Source organism: Loxodonta africana, chromosome 14 (assembly GCF_030014295.1).
Source record: "Loxodonta africana isolate mLoxAfr1 chromosome 14, mLoxAfr1.hap2, whole genome shotgun sequence".
NCBI lineage: Eukaryota > Metazoa > Chordata > Mammalia > Proboscidea > Elephantidae > Loxodonta > Loxodonta africana.
In genome coordinates, this window is record NC_087355.1 from 81,691,870 (window position 1) to 81,706,307 (window position 14,438).

Genomic DNA, 14,438 nt, shown 5'->3' on the forward strand with positions numbered 1-14,438 from the left:
GAAAACCTGGCATTTCAATAGAATCACAGTGTTCATATAATTTGGTTTCTGAAATACGCTCATTAATTTAAAATATTTATCAAAGTAAAATTAAGACAGGAGATGCCAACACAGTCTCAAGTGTCCGCCTGATATAATTAGCTCACTTTTCATCAGCATCTCTCTCCTACCCACTGTCCAGTCCCTTTCATGTCTGATGAGTTGTCTTCGGGAATGGTTCCTGTCCTGTGCCAACAGAAGGTTTGGGGACCATGACCGCCGGGATTCCTCTAGTCTCAGTCAGACCATTAAGTGTGGTCTTTTTATGAGAATTTGGGGTCTGCATCCCACTGATCTCCTGCTCCCTCAGGGGTTCTCTATTGTGCTCCCTGTCAGGGCAGTCATCCATTGTGGCCGGGTACCAACTAGTTCTTCTGGTCTCAGGATGATGTAGGTCTCTGGTTCATGTGGCCCTTTCTGTCTCTTGGGCTCTTAGTTGTCACGTGACCTTGGCGTTCTTCATTCTCCTTTGCTTCAGGTGGGTTGAGACCAATTGATGCATCTTAGATGGCCGCTTGTTAGCATTTAAGACCCCAGATGCCACATTTCAAAGTGGGCTGCAGAATGTTTTCATAATAGAATTATTTTGCCGATTGACTTAGAAGTCCCCTTAAACCATGGTCCCCAAACCCCCGCCCTTGCTCCGCTGACCTTTGAAGCATTCATTTTATCCCAGAAATTTCTTTGCTTTTGGTCCAGTCCAATTGAGCTGACCTTCCATGTATTGAGAGAGGGGATGGGAGGATAGAGAGAGTTGGAAGCTGGCAAAATTGTCACAAAAGGAGAGACTGGAAGGGCTGACTCATTAGGGGGAGAGCAAGTGGGAGTACGGAGTAAGATGTATATAAACTTATATGTGACAGTCTGACTTGATTTGTAAACGTTCACTTGAAGCTCAATAAAAGTTAATAAAAAAAATAAAATTAAATTAAGAAAAATTCCTTAGGAAATTTGTGGTTCAAGGTTGATAAATGACTGGTGAACTCATTAAGAATACAGGCTTTGGAATCAGGCGGTGCTCGCATTCATCCCGGTGTTGGCACTACCTGGCTGTGTTACCTTTAACAAGTTCTGTATGTTGTATTTCAAGTGTATAGTGTAGTGCAAATAAGCGGTATATTAAGTACAGTGGTAGTTGACGCACCCGATGGTAGTGATAGTAGTAGAGTCGGTATTAGCCCAGCTCCTTCACCTCGCCAAAGTTCTGTTTCTCTCCATAGTACGATCCAGAATTCTTATCAGAAGGGATACTGTTTGTGAAAGCATTTGAAAACTATGCACATTTAAATTAATAATATAAAATAGCTATGACCTCTGTAAGAACCAAGACTAAAGAGCACTTTCTAGTTGTAATATTATCTACGTTAAGATATGAAGCAGTTATAGTCACCCTAGCTTCAAAAATCATTAGTTTCTTTGTGGAGAGGCAGCTACTCTCTTGTCATTTGTTTGCCCTCCGTTTTGAACATTTAAGAGCTTATACTCACTGGTGCATAGCTCCTTTCTGGAAAATGATATAAAAGTGAAAACAGTGCTTAATATACTTTTATGTATATTGTAGACTTATCAGATGTGGAGTTCCTAGATGATTCGTCCACAGAGAGTTTGCTTCTAAGTGGGGATGAGTATACTCAGGACTTTGATTCAACCAATTTTGAGGAATCTCAGGATGAAGATGATGCTATTAATGAAATTGTGCGATGTGTTTGTGAAATGGATGAGGAGAACGGCTTCATGATTCAGGTAATGGGGTAACCTTTCTTCCCCGCAGTACAGAATGATGGGGTCAGGGGTTCTGCAGCACGTTCTGGCTTTTGTTTTTTCATTTTACTAGCCATGCTATTGGAGATACAGGCTTATAGGTTATTATCATGTTTAAAATGTCAATAGTAATGATCAGAAAATTTCTTCATCAAATAAAATAGACAGTTTTCTTACTTTAGGGTCAATACTCCTGGGTGGTATAAATGGTTAAGTGCTAGACTGCTAACTGGAAAGCTGGAAGTTCAGACCCACCAGAGGCACCTTGGAAGCAAGGCCTGGCGATCAGCTTTTGAAAGGCTGCAACCTTAATAACCCTGTGGAGTGCAGTTCTACCCTGCGTACCTGGGGTTGCTCTGAGAAGGAGTCGACTTGATGTCAGCTAGCAACAGCATCCCTTGCCTGGAGTCCCTGATCGGCAGAGTTAAGGAGCTCAGCTTCTAACGGGAAGTTTGGAGGGTAGAGTGTATCCAGAGGCTCCTTGGAGGGAGGGCTTGGTGATCTACTCCCTAGAAATCAGCCAGTGCAAACCCTATGGGGAGCAGTTCTGCGCAGATGCACACAGGGTTGCCGGGAGTTGGAATCAGCTCAGCAGCATCTTGTTTGATTTTTCCCTTCACTGGGATATTTAGTTTGAGCCTTTCAAAGCTGAAATTATTTTCAAGAGCTACTAAGGTGACTAAGCCTTCACATTGAAGTGTAGGCCATAACAACCTTTCTCATAATTACTGGTCTTGAGCCATGTTATTTAATAATTTGGATTATATAAACCAAAATCCATTGCCAGTGAGTTGATTTCAACTCAGAGCTACCCTGTAGGACAGAGCAGAACTGCCCCGCAGTGTTTCTGAGGCTGTAACCTTCCTGGAAGCAGACTGCCACGTCTTCCTCCTGAGGAGTGGCCGGTGGGCTAGAACCGCCGATCTTTCAGTTAGCTGCCTAGCGCTTTAACTACTGCACCACCAAGTCTCCTTTTACGTTGTATAGTCACCTTTTAATAGGCAGAAATGGAGAGTTTCTAGTATTCTCCTAGAGTAAAGGAAAACTTTGTTATAAGAGGTTAACCATCACGAACAACTTCTCACTGTAGGAAGGATATCTTCGAGAAAAGAGGGACCCATAACCCATATTTTGTGATGACATGTGGAAACTTTGGAGAAGTCAGCAACAGCAGTGAAGAAAGGAGTAAACTCCTTTTTTTCCCCTTCCTCTTTTCAGTGGTTTCTCACATAAGGTTCCCCACACAGATAGCACAGCTCTAGGTGCTATGACAAACTTTTTTTTTTTTTTTAAACTTCTGCACTTTAATAAGCTATTTTTTAAAGTTTCAAGGATGTGATTACCTAAACATCAATGGGAAGTAGATAGGGGGAATTATGACTTCTTAATGATTGAAGCCATTTATTCAAGCACATTTTAATAGATGCAACACAAGGAAGTTCTTGAAATGGTGGACTCTCCAAAGATAAATCTCATCTTAAATCGTGGCTCGCTTTTGTAAAAAAATGTAACTGGTGGCCGCGACAAGAGATCACAGCAGCTCACGCAGAGGGAGAGACTGGCTGTGTGTAGTGAGTCAGCCGGTGACCCTGAGCGCTCCTGTCTCCACAGTGTGAAGAGTGTCTGTGCTGGCAGCACAGTGTGTGCATGGGCCTGCTGGAGGACAGCATTCCGGAGCAGTACCTCTGCTACGTCTGCAGAGACCCCCCCGGTGAGGCTCTTCCCCTCTGCTGCTGCGGGGCCTGCTGCCACTCCATACTGGATCTGCCGGGGAAAACAGCGTTACTTCTCTGTCAAGTAGACTCTGCTGCCATATTTTTTTTTTGTATTTTTTCACGGTCGTAGTTTTATTTTCCGTATTAATTACACAAGAACATTGGAAGCATTGTGTCAACAAAATGACTACTTTCCTGGAAGGGCCGAATTGTGGCTTTATCCTGGAGAAGAACTAGCCCGTTTATGTACCTCTGGGGCAGTTCTACTCTGTCACGTGGGGTCGCCATGAATCAGAATCAGTTCGATGGCACCTGACAACAATAACGTACCTCTATGCATTGATTTCTAGGCAGGCTCCTGTATGGCTGTTGGAATGGACGGGTGTCCTGAACTTGCACGCCTCCTGTTACAGTTCTGAGAAGTTGTTGGAAGTTCGCACATACAGCTAACTGTAGAGCAGGATTAGCATTCAGAAGCCATCACTTTCAATCCTTTTGTTTTACTGAGGAGGCAACTGGGGCACAGAAAACTGTATGCCTTGTGCAAAATCGTAGCACTAGGCATGGCGGAGCTGAGTTGGAAACATGTCCTGTGTCTTTTCTCCCAATCCAATATGTTGTCCGCCTAGTGCCTTTCTCTATGATAGCAGTGCTTCGAGTGGCAAGTTCTGCACGTTGTGTGCTGTCAGCTGCCGAGGCAGGAAATAGTCGGCTCGGCAAACAGACAGGCTAGCGAATTGTTTCCATACCTATCAAAAAAAAAAAAAAAAAAAGAGTAAAAAGCAGGAGAATTATTTAGAATTATCTGAATGTAGACATTTGTTTATTCGTTCATTTACCAGCATTTATTGGGTGCCTGCTGTTTGCAAACAACTGATAAGATGACTGATGGAGATCATGCCTACAGCGCTCTTGCAGTGTAGAAGAGGCCACAGACACAGAAGCAGCTACCCGTAGCAGGGTGCAGTTAGTATCAGCGTGGACTTAGATATAAGATTCTGAGATCAGACACAGGGGCGGGCTCCCTATTCACTCAACTAGAACTTTGTTTCGTTCAGTCTGAAACAAACGTTAGTAACAGAGACAGGAGTCGCAGTCTAGTTTCTGCCTAATCCTTTTAGCCTCTTTAGAGGACAGGTGACTGATACAGAATTATTGAAAGCAGTACACTCTGGTCCCTTTTGCAGGTGCCGTCTGCCACCGACCACATCTTTCATGGTGTTTGTTCATATCGGTGGGCAGAACTCTGAAGGTGCGGGCATGCTCACACAGCGCTGGCCCCTCTGTACACCGTCTGAGTCCTCTTTCAGATCTGCTCTCAGTGCTAGACCTGGCCTTGCTTACTGAGTCACGTTAGTAGGGTAGAAGTTGGAGGGAAATCTAAATAAGTGGAATCCTTTGTAACTTTAACATCAAATTCATCTACAGGTCAGAGGTGGAGTGCAAAATATCGTTGTGACAAAGATTGGCTGAATAATGGGAGAATGTGTGGGTTATCATTTTTAAAAGAAAACTATTCTCATCTCAATGCCAAAAAGATAGTTTCCACCCATCACCTGCTCGCTGATGTCTATGGTGTTACGGAAGTTCTGCACGGCTTACAGCTGAAGATCGGAATACTGAAGTAAGTGAAGGCCGATGGGAGGAGTCACACTTATATAAGTTCTAAAGAAAACTACCGAGTTTGCCTTTTGAAGGTTCAGATTAGCGGTTTGGATGACAGAGCAGGTTGTTGAATAAAGTTTAATTTTTTTAAAAAAGGAAAGATGAAATACTTTTTAGATGAATAGACATCCCTGTGTCCCCCCCGCCCCACGTGCTCCCTGTGTCCCCACCCCATCCCCCATCCCCGTGTCCCCACCACTGTCCCCCATGTCCCTACACCTGTGTCCTCCCCATCCCCATGTCCCTACCACTGTCCCAGCACACCCCTGTCCCCCCCATGTCTCCATCCTTGTGTCCCCACCCATTCCCTCTTCCCCATGTCACCACCACTGTCCCCCCACTCCTGTAGCCCCACTCCCGCATCCACCTACCCCCATAGCCCCACTCCCACATCCATCCACCCCCGTGTCCCCATCCCTGTCCCCCTTCTCCATCCCCCCCATCCCAGTGTGCCCCCATCCTTGTGTCTCCCCGACTGAGTTGGTAACCAAATATTCTTGTCCATCATAATTATTTAGCATGTTCAGTCCATTCTCGTCTCTTTCGTCTCACTGGCACTCTCTCAGTCCAGGCTGTTGGTTTTCACATGAAAAGTTGCAATTCCTTCTGAATTCTCTTGTTTCTTCAGCCTTGTACTCTTTCAGTTGATTCTTGTTTCCAGCATGAACTTAATGAAAGATAAATACGAGCTTATCTTCTTTCAGCTTAATATATCACAAAGGAACGAAACCAGACCCACTGCAGTTGAGTCTATTCCGACTCCTGCTGTCCCTGTAGGACAGAGTTGAGCTACTCCATAGGGTTTCCAAGGCTGTAATCTGTATGGAAGCAGACTGTCAAACCATTCTCCCATGGAGCCACTGGTGGGTTTGAACCACTGACCTTTTGGTTAGCAGCCAAGCGCTTTAACCACTGCATCACCAGGGGATGTCTGATATATCACAGTGCCTTCCCTTGGCCCAGTGAATGAAGTCTGAGCTCTTGAGCGCACACTCTGAGGTCTCCCGTGTCTACCATTTTGTTGCCATGACTCCCTGTTCCCTCTTCGAATTTTTATCTTCCAGTATTCCAGCTAGGCCAAGCCACTTAGCATCCCTGAATGCTGCGTGCTTTTTCATAGCTTCAGGCCTTCGCTTTCAACTACTAGAAATAACCTTCTGCCATTAGCCCCTCTAGCAGGTGCCTTTTCAGGACTTCCTGCCCAACTGGAGTTGATGACGCCCTTCTTGGTGAACTCTGTGCACACTAGTTTCCTGTACTTTGGTGCACTTGATGTTTTATATGTCTCCCCGTACTAAGCAAGGGGTTCCTATAAGGTAGGGCTTGTGTCTTAGCCGTCATTTTATCCCTAGTGCTAGTATAGGCAGCACACATCCTGAGTACTCACTAACTGTTTGTTGCAGGAAGTTCACTTCTGCTCTGTGTCCTAAGCCTATGTTGAAACTAAAAAAACCCAAACCCATTGCCATCCAGTCGATTCTGACTCATAGCAACCCTATAGGACAAAGTAGAACTGCCCCATAGGGTTTCCAAGGAGCGGTTGGTGGATTCGAACTGCTAACCACTTAACACTGCGCCACCAGGGCCCCAAACCTATATATAGATTTCTTCATAAAAAAAAGGTTATACAAATGCTAAGATTTAAGGGAAGGATTAACGTATTAGGCTTTTTCATTTACACCTGGTATCTGTATGAGTTTCTCTGCATTCATAATTTTGCTAAGAGTTTTAACTGGACCATTATTGCCTCCTATGTTGTGATTTTTTATGTTAATACTTCTAGTAGTAATAGTAATTAACCTTATCTACTGTTACTGAAAGCCTACTACATGCCAGAAGGTGTTTGAAACGTTCATATGTGTAAAAAGAAAAAAAAAAAAATGTGTGCTTACCTATTTTAAAAATAATTTTATGTGCATAGAAAAAGTCTGGAAGATTATACATCAGTTTTTCACGATTACCCTTGAGTGAGCTTTTGGTTTGTACACGTTTATAGTCTGAATTTTTGTCATGAATAAGTATCACTTTGTGGTTGAATAAAGGTTTTAAAATATGCTCATAGCAGTCCTTCACATCTTGAAATTTTAAAAACTACAATGAAGCAAAAAAAAAAAAGTACAGATATCAAATGATGATATGAACTATCAAGCAAATTAATTTCATTGTTGCTTTTCTATCTTTCAAATGGTGAGAATTCTCATTTCAGATGAAATACTGGGGTGAGTTAAGCTATAGAATATCTTTGCTTTTATGTTGAGTCCCTGACTTCTTCCTAACCTGGCTGCCTTGTGGGCAGTCCAGGTCCTCAGTAGAGAGTCAGTGGGAAGCCAGTCAGAATCAGGTACCGTCAGCATAGGTGTAAAGTCAGGAATAATCAAGAGCCAGCTGTGTATAAAGTTACGTTCTAGATTGTATTATGGTATTGAACTTGCTACTGGATTTTTATTCTGAGCTGCTGTTTCACTAACATTGTTTTCAGGAATAAACAACATCCTGACCTTCATCTCTGGGCTTGTTCTGGGAAGCGAAAAGACCCGGATCAAGTAATTGCTGGGGTAGAGAAAAAAGTGACAGTGCAAGGCATGGTTAATCTAGAAGAAAAGGCGCAGCATGTTCAGAACCATAAAGAACCACCTCGTCTGCCCCCGAAAATGGAAGGAACTTACATAACGAGTGAGCACAGCTACCAGAAGCCCCAGAGTTTTGGCCCTGACTGCAAGCCTGTCGCAGATCCCAGGAGCTCAGATGATGATGATGTCAGTAGTTTTGAAGAAGAACAGGAATTTCACATGGGAGATAAAAACCGTGTACGATTCTCAGTAAAGGAAGATGGAATGCCAGAAAAGGTAAAACTGGTTCATTTATCTTTGCTTGGAAAAATAGAATAGAATAACAAAAGAAAGTTTTATACAGTAAAACATACTAAATTCCCAGGTTTTTCGTGTTCCCATGTTCTCAGGTACCCGTGGAGGAAAGCCTTTTTGTTTTTTTTTTTTTGGGTATACAAGAATACACTAACCATTTAAACATTTAATTATCTATCTCAGAGCTGTAGTAATTTAATAAACTTTTGTCCTAATAAAAATTCCAATTTTATAAGCATTCTTAGATGCCTCAAAAAAAAAAGTGAGTCACATTTTATTCCAAGCAAAAGTTTCTATGTGTAAGGAAATGAGAGCACATTTTTCATTTTGACATAATTTGTTTATGTGTTTTAGATAAAAGATGGCACTCTATTTATATTTTTATTTTATCAATATTTATAAATGCGTATCAATCCCATTAATGCAGTAAGTGGAATTCTCACAGCTCAATGTACATTGAATATTTAGAAGCTTATTTTCTATTCACTTGGATTGTCTCACAGATGCTGAGCCTTCGTTTTTTATTGATTCTCGATTAGCAGTGCCACTTGAAAATTAGTACTTTATTTTTCTGGCCTCTTTATCAAGTAATCACTATAAATAAATATACTTCACTGAATTTGGGGAGTTTATATTTCATGAAATTTGCAACAAATTACTTTGTCAAATTAATATCCCTCTTAGGAAATTAATTCTCTGACAAATGCAAGTTCAGATTTTGTGTTTGTGCTAAGCAGTTTGCACTTTTGAAGATTTTAAAAGATTTTTAGTTTTTCTTCTTCACCTCGTTGATTTACCTATAGCATACTCAACCGTTCCATCCTACAGGTAGACTTTACACTGGTCATCGCCAGTTGTCTTGATTTTTCTATCATCGCTTTGCCCCGACTCCATCTATGTTGAGACTCAGTCAGAACTAGCTGAGCGATCTGATTACAGAGCACCCTTAGTGACTTCATTTATTTAGCACTTTGTGTTGAATTCCTCCTACTCAGTCTAGGCATGGTGGGGAGACACAGTAGACATGTGGCTCTTTAGGGCCATCAGATATAATTTGATGAGGCACCAATAGGAACCAGCAGTACTTCCTTTAAAATTACTCTAGGCATCAGAGTGGCTTTCCCCGATCATTGTGGGTGGAGAGGTTTCTAATGTAGCTTTCCCTTTATGACATTGCATTTCATCGAACTCTTTATGTTTTTTCCAATGGTCCTTTGGAGAAGAATCCAGCTGAAGGGAACACGGTATTTGTTTATAATGATAAAAAGGGCACTGAAGACCCAGGAGACTCCCATCTTCAGTGGCAGCTCAATCTCCTCACACACATAGAAAATGTGCAGAATGAAGTTACCAGCAGGATGGACCTAATAGAAAAAGAAGTTGATGGTAATTTAAGAAAGAACTAAAAATACAATGATTGTAGCGTGTTTAGTGTTGGCATGGAGAAGTTATTTTAAATTACGGGATGAGAAGTACAGATGCAGTCCGTACTGATGGACCCTCATTGCCCCTTTACATTGCCTTTAACACAGTTGGCTCCTGGGGTCTGCAGTGTCATGGTCTCACGACAGCATGACTGGGTATTAGCTCAGGTCTTTTTTGTTAGGTGTTTTATTTGTTGAACACTTTGTTAGTTTTATTGAACTGTTCTTTCTTTGGAAATCAGCAGAAGGACTTTAAGCCCATTCAAAATATGGGGGAAAAAGTATTTTGAATATGTGTTTGCACTTTGGTCAGTTACTTAAGTGAAATTAATGGAAAAACTCCTACAAGTTTAAGCAGATAGACCTTATGTTTGCATCAATTTTTTCAAATGGTTTTCTTTTATATTTTTTAATTTTTTCATCACACAGAAGCCCTGAAAAGAAGACATGAAAAGATATCCCCATTCTGCAGTTGAGAAAATTGAGTAACTTAGATTACCTGTTTCCTAATGAAGTCTTCTTCCTGTGCTTTCTGACTCCTTTTTTCCTCCTAGTCTCAGACTGTATTCTCTTTCTCTCTGTTTTTTTAATTCTTTGCGGAAGCAGGTGGTGCCTCTCTGCTTCACTAAGTTAAAGCTCCAGCTGCATTTTGCCCCTGATAGATAGAGACAAGAGAAGAGAGGAAATGGAAACCCATGTCAGAAGCGTCACCCGTTTGAGTATAAGCCAACCATAGAGCTAGTTTAAGTTTTGAGTAGATTTTTGAAGAAGAGAAATGCAGCCTGACTGTCTGCTATTATTAGGGTGGATATTAGGGTGGATTTCGGAAGGAAGCATTAATAAACCTGTAGCACGTGATTAATTGCATTCTTCATGAATTTTAATATGCTTGCATGTTTTTCATGAGTAATGATAAAATAGTGGAACTGAAAGTGACAGAAATTGCTGCTTCCTTTCCTTTGTTAAAAAGATCTGGATTAAAAAATAAAGTTGCTAAGTATCATTTGGCAAAGTAGAGATGATTTAAGTCTAAATTAATAGAAAGCTTGAGCAGGCACAGAGAACTGTATTTTCCATTCCAGAGTAGAGAGACCGTCAAAATAAAGTTAGCTTATCTATATAAAGAGAAAGACTGTCTAACAGAGCGGGGTTCCCACAACAGGGTGTAAAGGGTGCTCACTCTCTCGAAAATGGCTGGAGCCTGCTGGCCTCTAAAGACAGGGAGGTGAAGTCTTACGTCCACCACCTTCCCAGCCTTCTGAGTCTGTCATTTTGTGACTGTTCTTCTGGTTCTCGTTTAAGTGTGTTTGTTCTCTTCTCTCCTTTAGTTCTGGAGAGCTGGCTTGACTTCACAGGGGAGTTGGAGCCACCAGACCCTCTTGCAAGACTGCCGCAACTTAAACGCCACATAAAACAGCTTCTAATCGACATGGGCAAAGTACAACAAATAGCGACTCTGTGCTCGGTATGACGACAGTGAAAACTTAATGAAAAGAACGTGGCTCTCCTGTCCAATCATTTTGATTATCCACATGACTGCTGGGTGGATCATTCAAAAGCTTAGTAATGTCTGGTCATTTACTGATTTTGTGACATCAATAGGATGACACCTTGGAAAGGAAAATGAAGAACAACTTTATCAAGACAGTGAATATAAAACAAAAATTCCATGAGCAAAGCTGCAAATGGTGCTGTGCTAGATGCCAAGGATCAATGAGCTAGAATATGATCTGGACTGAGAGAACTGAATTGGCACGGTTTTTGAATAGTCGCTTATATGAAGCCTGAGATATCTGTAGAAAGAAATACTGGTGTATTTATATAGTTCCTAGTAGAAAGATTTCTCATTTATAAATCAGCATTTGGCCAAAAACAAAATCGTAGAGGAAATTTAAAATCTGGAGAGTTCTGCAAGGTTGCTATAAGAAGTCTTCTCTGCAACTGATCCCACTGCACAGGAGGTTAGGGTATTTAAACTTTTATAGGATCATGTGCTGTGTCTTAGGTGATGAATGTCCTTAATCAGAAAACTGACAGCAGAAGCCTCACTCCTGGGGCAGGCACTTGTGGAAGTCTTACTTCATTATGAATACATTTAAACAACAATCACCCGATGATTGGAACTTACTGCAGGCATTAAGCTCATTAAAAACAAAATGGCTTCTAGAAGGCTCAGATGTGCCAAAGGATGATGATACTGCTGGGAAGAGAATTTTAAATCTTGTGGGAGCTCTCTCGCCCCAGTCTTACATGATACCACCAGTTCATCAAAAGCGGATGTGTCACATATATACTATTATGTATACATATAGTTGAATTGCGGTATTCAGGCTTCAGCGTACAGCTTAATCCTGAGTATGCTTGGTGTTTGCCTTCAGAAAAATATAAACAGCCTCAGCTGGGCTGAGGAGGGACATGAATATCAAAATAATTGGTGGCTGTGGAGTTTTAACTGCTAGTAGTGGAATACTGGAAAAGCTTCTTTTGTGAAGATGAATTTTATTTTTAAAAGATACACACACACTCAAAACCTTTAGCTTTGGTCACAAATGGAGAAATTTCTGAAACCAAAGGCAACTAAGTTGCTGTGTTAGCTCTTGCTGGATTTTGAACCTAGGTCCGAACGTCTGCCAGTGTTCACGTGGGTCGTGTGCCCCCAGTGCTCCGTACGCAGGTCTGCGTAAGTGTGTATGCTTGTTCTAAACACTCAACGTACGTATGTACATAACCCGCACATATTTATATCTACACATATCTAGTTTTATTACTATAGACTATGAGAATTGGTGGTTAACATGAAATGTCACCTTTTAACAGACCGTTTTTAAAAAATTAAAAAATGTATGTACAGGTTTTGAAATTTTTTTAAATGGGGGAAAAAGACTGTTCAGAGGAGGCTATTTGATGACATATAACACTTGAATATTTTATGCCTCGTTCTGTTTCTCAGTTCTTGCAATCTGTATAAATGCATTTTAGAACTGATAGACAGTAAACTTGAATTTATCTTTGGTAAGAATACATGCCACTGTACATTCAGATATTATTTAAATTTGCAAACACACTGTTCTATATGTAACGTACTGTATGTAAAACTCTTTATTAAAACTATTCCACACATCCCAAAATTTCATCTTGCCTTTTTGCAGCCTTATATTTTGATGTGAAGATGATTCAGAGAATGTATGAGACAGCTGTTACAAACTTTCATTGCCTTTCGAGCTTCTCCACCTTGACAAACGTGCCAAAGATAAACAGACGTGAAATCCAGTCGTGTGTATTTGCTTGTGATGCGTTAACTTTGTGGTAACATCCTAAGGATAAATGAAAAGCTTTGAAAGGAGTGATACTGTGGGGGTAGTTGCTTAAATTTGCGTATTAAAGGAAAAAGAAATAGTGCCTTTATTCCGTGTGTGAAGTAAATTTGCTAATGTCTGCATTTCAAACTTAATATCTTTCTTTTGTGTTTAAAAATAATGGTTCTGATGTTTTCCCTACTGTGGCTAAATTGTAAACATTGAATTTATATCTCCTTTTCTCAGAAATGAAGCAAATAGCATCCTTAACTTACCAGTAGTGCTGCTGACTAAGACTTCTGTCACAGACACAGAGGACCCTTTGTACCCAGTAATGCTCATCTCCTCAGTCCCGACGACCACGTGTGTAATTGTTCTTGCAGTCTGAAAATTATATCACTTTGTGTTAGCAAACAGCAAACTGCCAGTTCTATTAATCACTAAGAGTTTTTCTCTGCTTATATATGTATGAATTGGAAGTGTGAATTTTTAATGTAGTTTTTAAAGTAAATCCATACCAAGTTAGTTGTACGCACATACCCACTTAATATAGTGTATTGACAATTGATGGAAGCCTTCCAGCAGCTAGTAAGTTGAGCTTTTCCCTCTTTAAGAGAGTGGTTTGGTTTCTGATAAGTAAGCCCAGTCCATAGTGAGACATTTCAAAAGAGCTGACTTTTTTTTTTAGTTAGTCTTACTTAGAAAATTCAAGTATATGTGTATTTAAATATGAGCAATAAACTAGATAGGGTGGTTCTTGAAAAATCAGTGTTTTTGTTTCATTTGCCACAAGACAGAATAGACTGAGCATTGGTGTGAAGGGAGCCCTCTTACTTGTACTTCCTCACACTTGTTTGTGGGTTTACTGACTTATTTTCAAACTTAAGAGTAACGCACTTTTTCTTTAAAGTAACTCGCTCATTCTCAATTTTAGATGAAACCCCTTGCCATAACACTGATCATATTTCCGTTGACTTACTTCCTCTCATATGTTCATATTTCACAAGTTCGAACTGAAGCACACCATTTTCCCTCCAAAACACTGCACCTCCTGCCTGCTTCACTGCTCTTACAGTAACATCACCTTGAGAACCCAGCCTCGAAACACTTGAGTCATATCCATTTCATCACTGGATGAGATAACTCCTCAAAGTGGTTGATGTCTTCTTCCGTTTTCTCAATCCCATTGGGTAGTCCATCACTTTTCATGAAATAAGGCCATGAGACTCTAATTCTACCTTGTCCTCCTCCTAAAAAAAAAACTCCCTCCTAGTCCATCAAAATCGTCACTGCCAGACTAGGACATTAGCATTTAACGAGTGCTTGCAGTGTGCCAGGTTCTGTACGATGTTGAGACATTTAGAAACTTGACCTTCGTAAGACACCTAGTAAGTGGCAGGTTCAGGATGCAAACTCTATGCCTGTTGGATCTCATATTCTTTATAGCATGTTTCCTTCAACTATTGTTACGCCTGTATTTTGCTCTGAAACCTCCAGTGACGCCTACTTGAAAGCGAGTCTGTGATCTGAATCTTTGTAAATTTACCTAATCCAGTCTTCAGTTCATTCACATGCAGTCTCACCGTTGCGGAGACTGTGCTGGTTTCCGTCTCTTGCCTTCATATTGTGTCCTTCTTCTGGAAAAGCCTCTGTTGTTTGTTGTGTCTCTATAAA

At 40.9% G+C, this 14,438-nt stretch overlaps 1 protein-coding gene across 11 annotated transcripts in view; it reads left to right on the top strand.

Moving 5' to 3' along the window:
• The window catches only part of PHF20L1 (PHD finger protein 20 like 1), an 88,172-nt gene extending 75,576 nt beyond the window's left edge, over window positions 1–12,596 (top strand). For 8 of the 11 annotated variants that reach the window (XM_010588503.3, XM_010588502.3, XM_010588504.3 and 5 more), the window contains 6 exons: window positions 1,601–1,782; window positions 3,412–3,511; window positions 4,944–5,139; window positions 7,660–8,026; window positions 9,265–9,430; window positions 10,797–12,596. In XM_010588503.3, coding sequence (XP_010586805.1) covers window positions 1,601–1,782; window positions 3,412–3,511; window positions 4,944–5,139; window positions 7,660–8,026; window positions 9,265–9,430; window positions 10,797–10,939 — 1,154 coding nt within the window. In that variant the 3' untranslated portion in view covers window positions 10,940–12,596. The remainder of the gene's footprint in view (window positions 1–1,600; window positions 1,783–3,411; window positions 3,512–4,943; window positions 5,140–7,659; window positions 8,027–9,264; window positions 9,431–10,796) is intronic. The other 3 variants (XM_023546014.2, XM_023546018.2, XM_023546021.2) reach the window with 1 other exon arrangement.
• The last annotated feature ends 1,842 nt before the right edge of the window (window positions 12,597–14,438 follow it).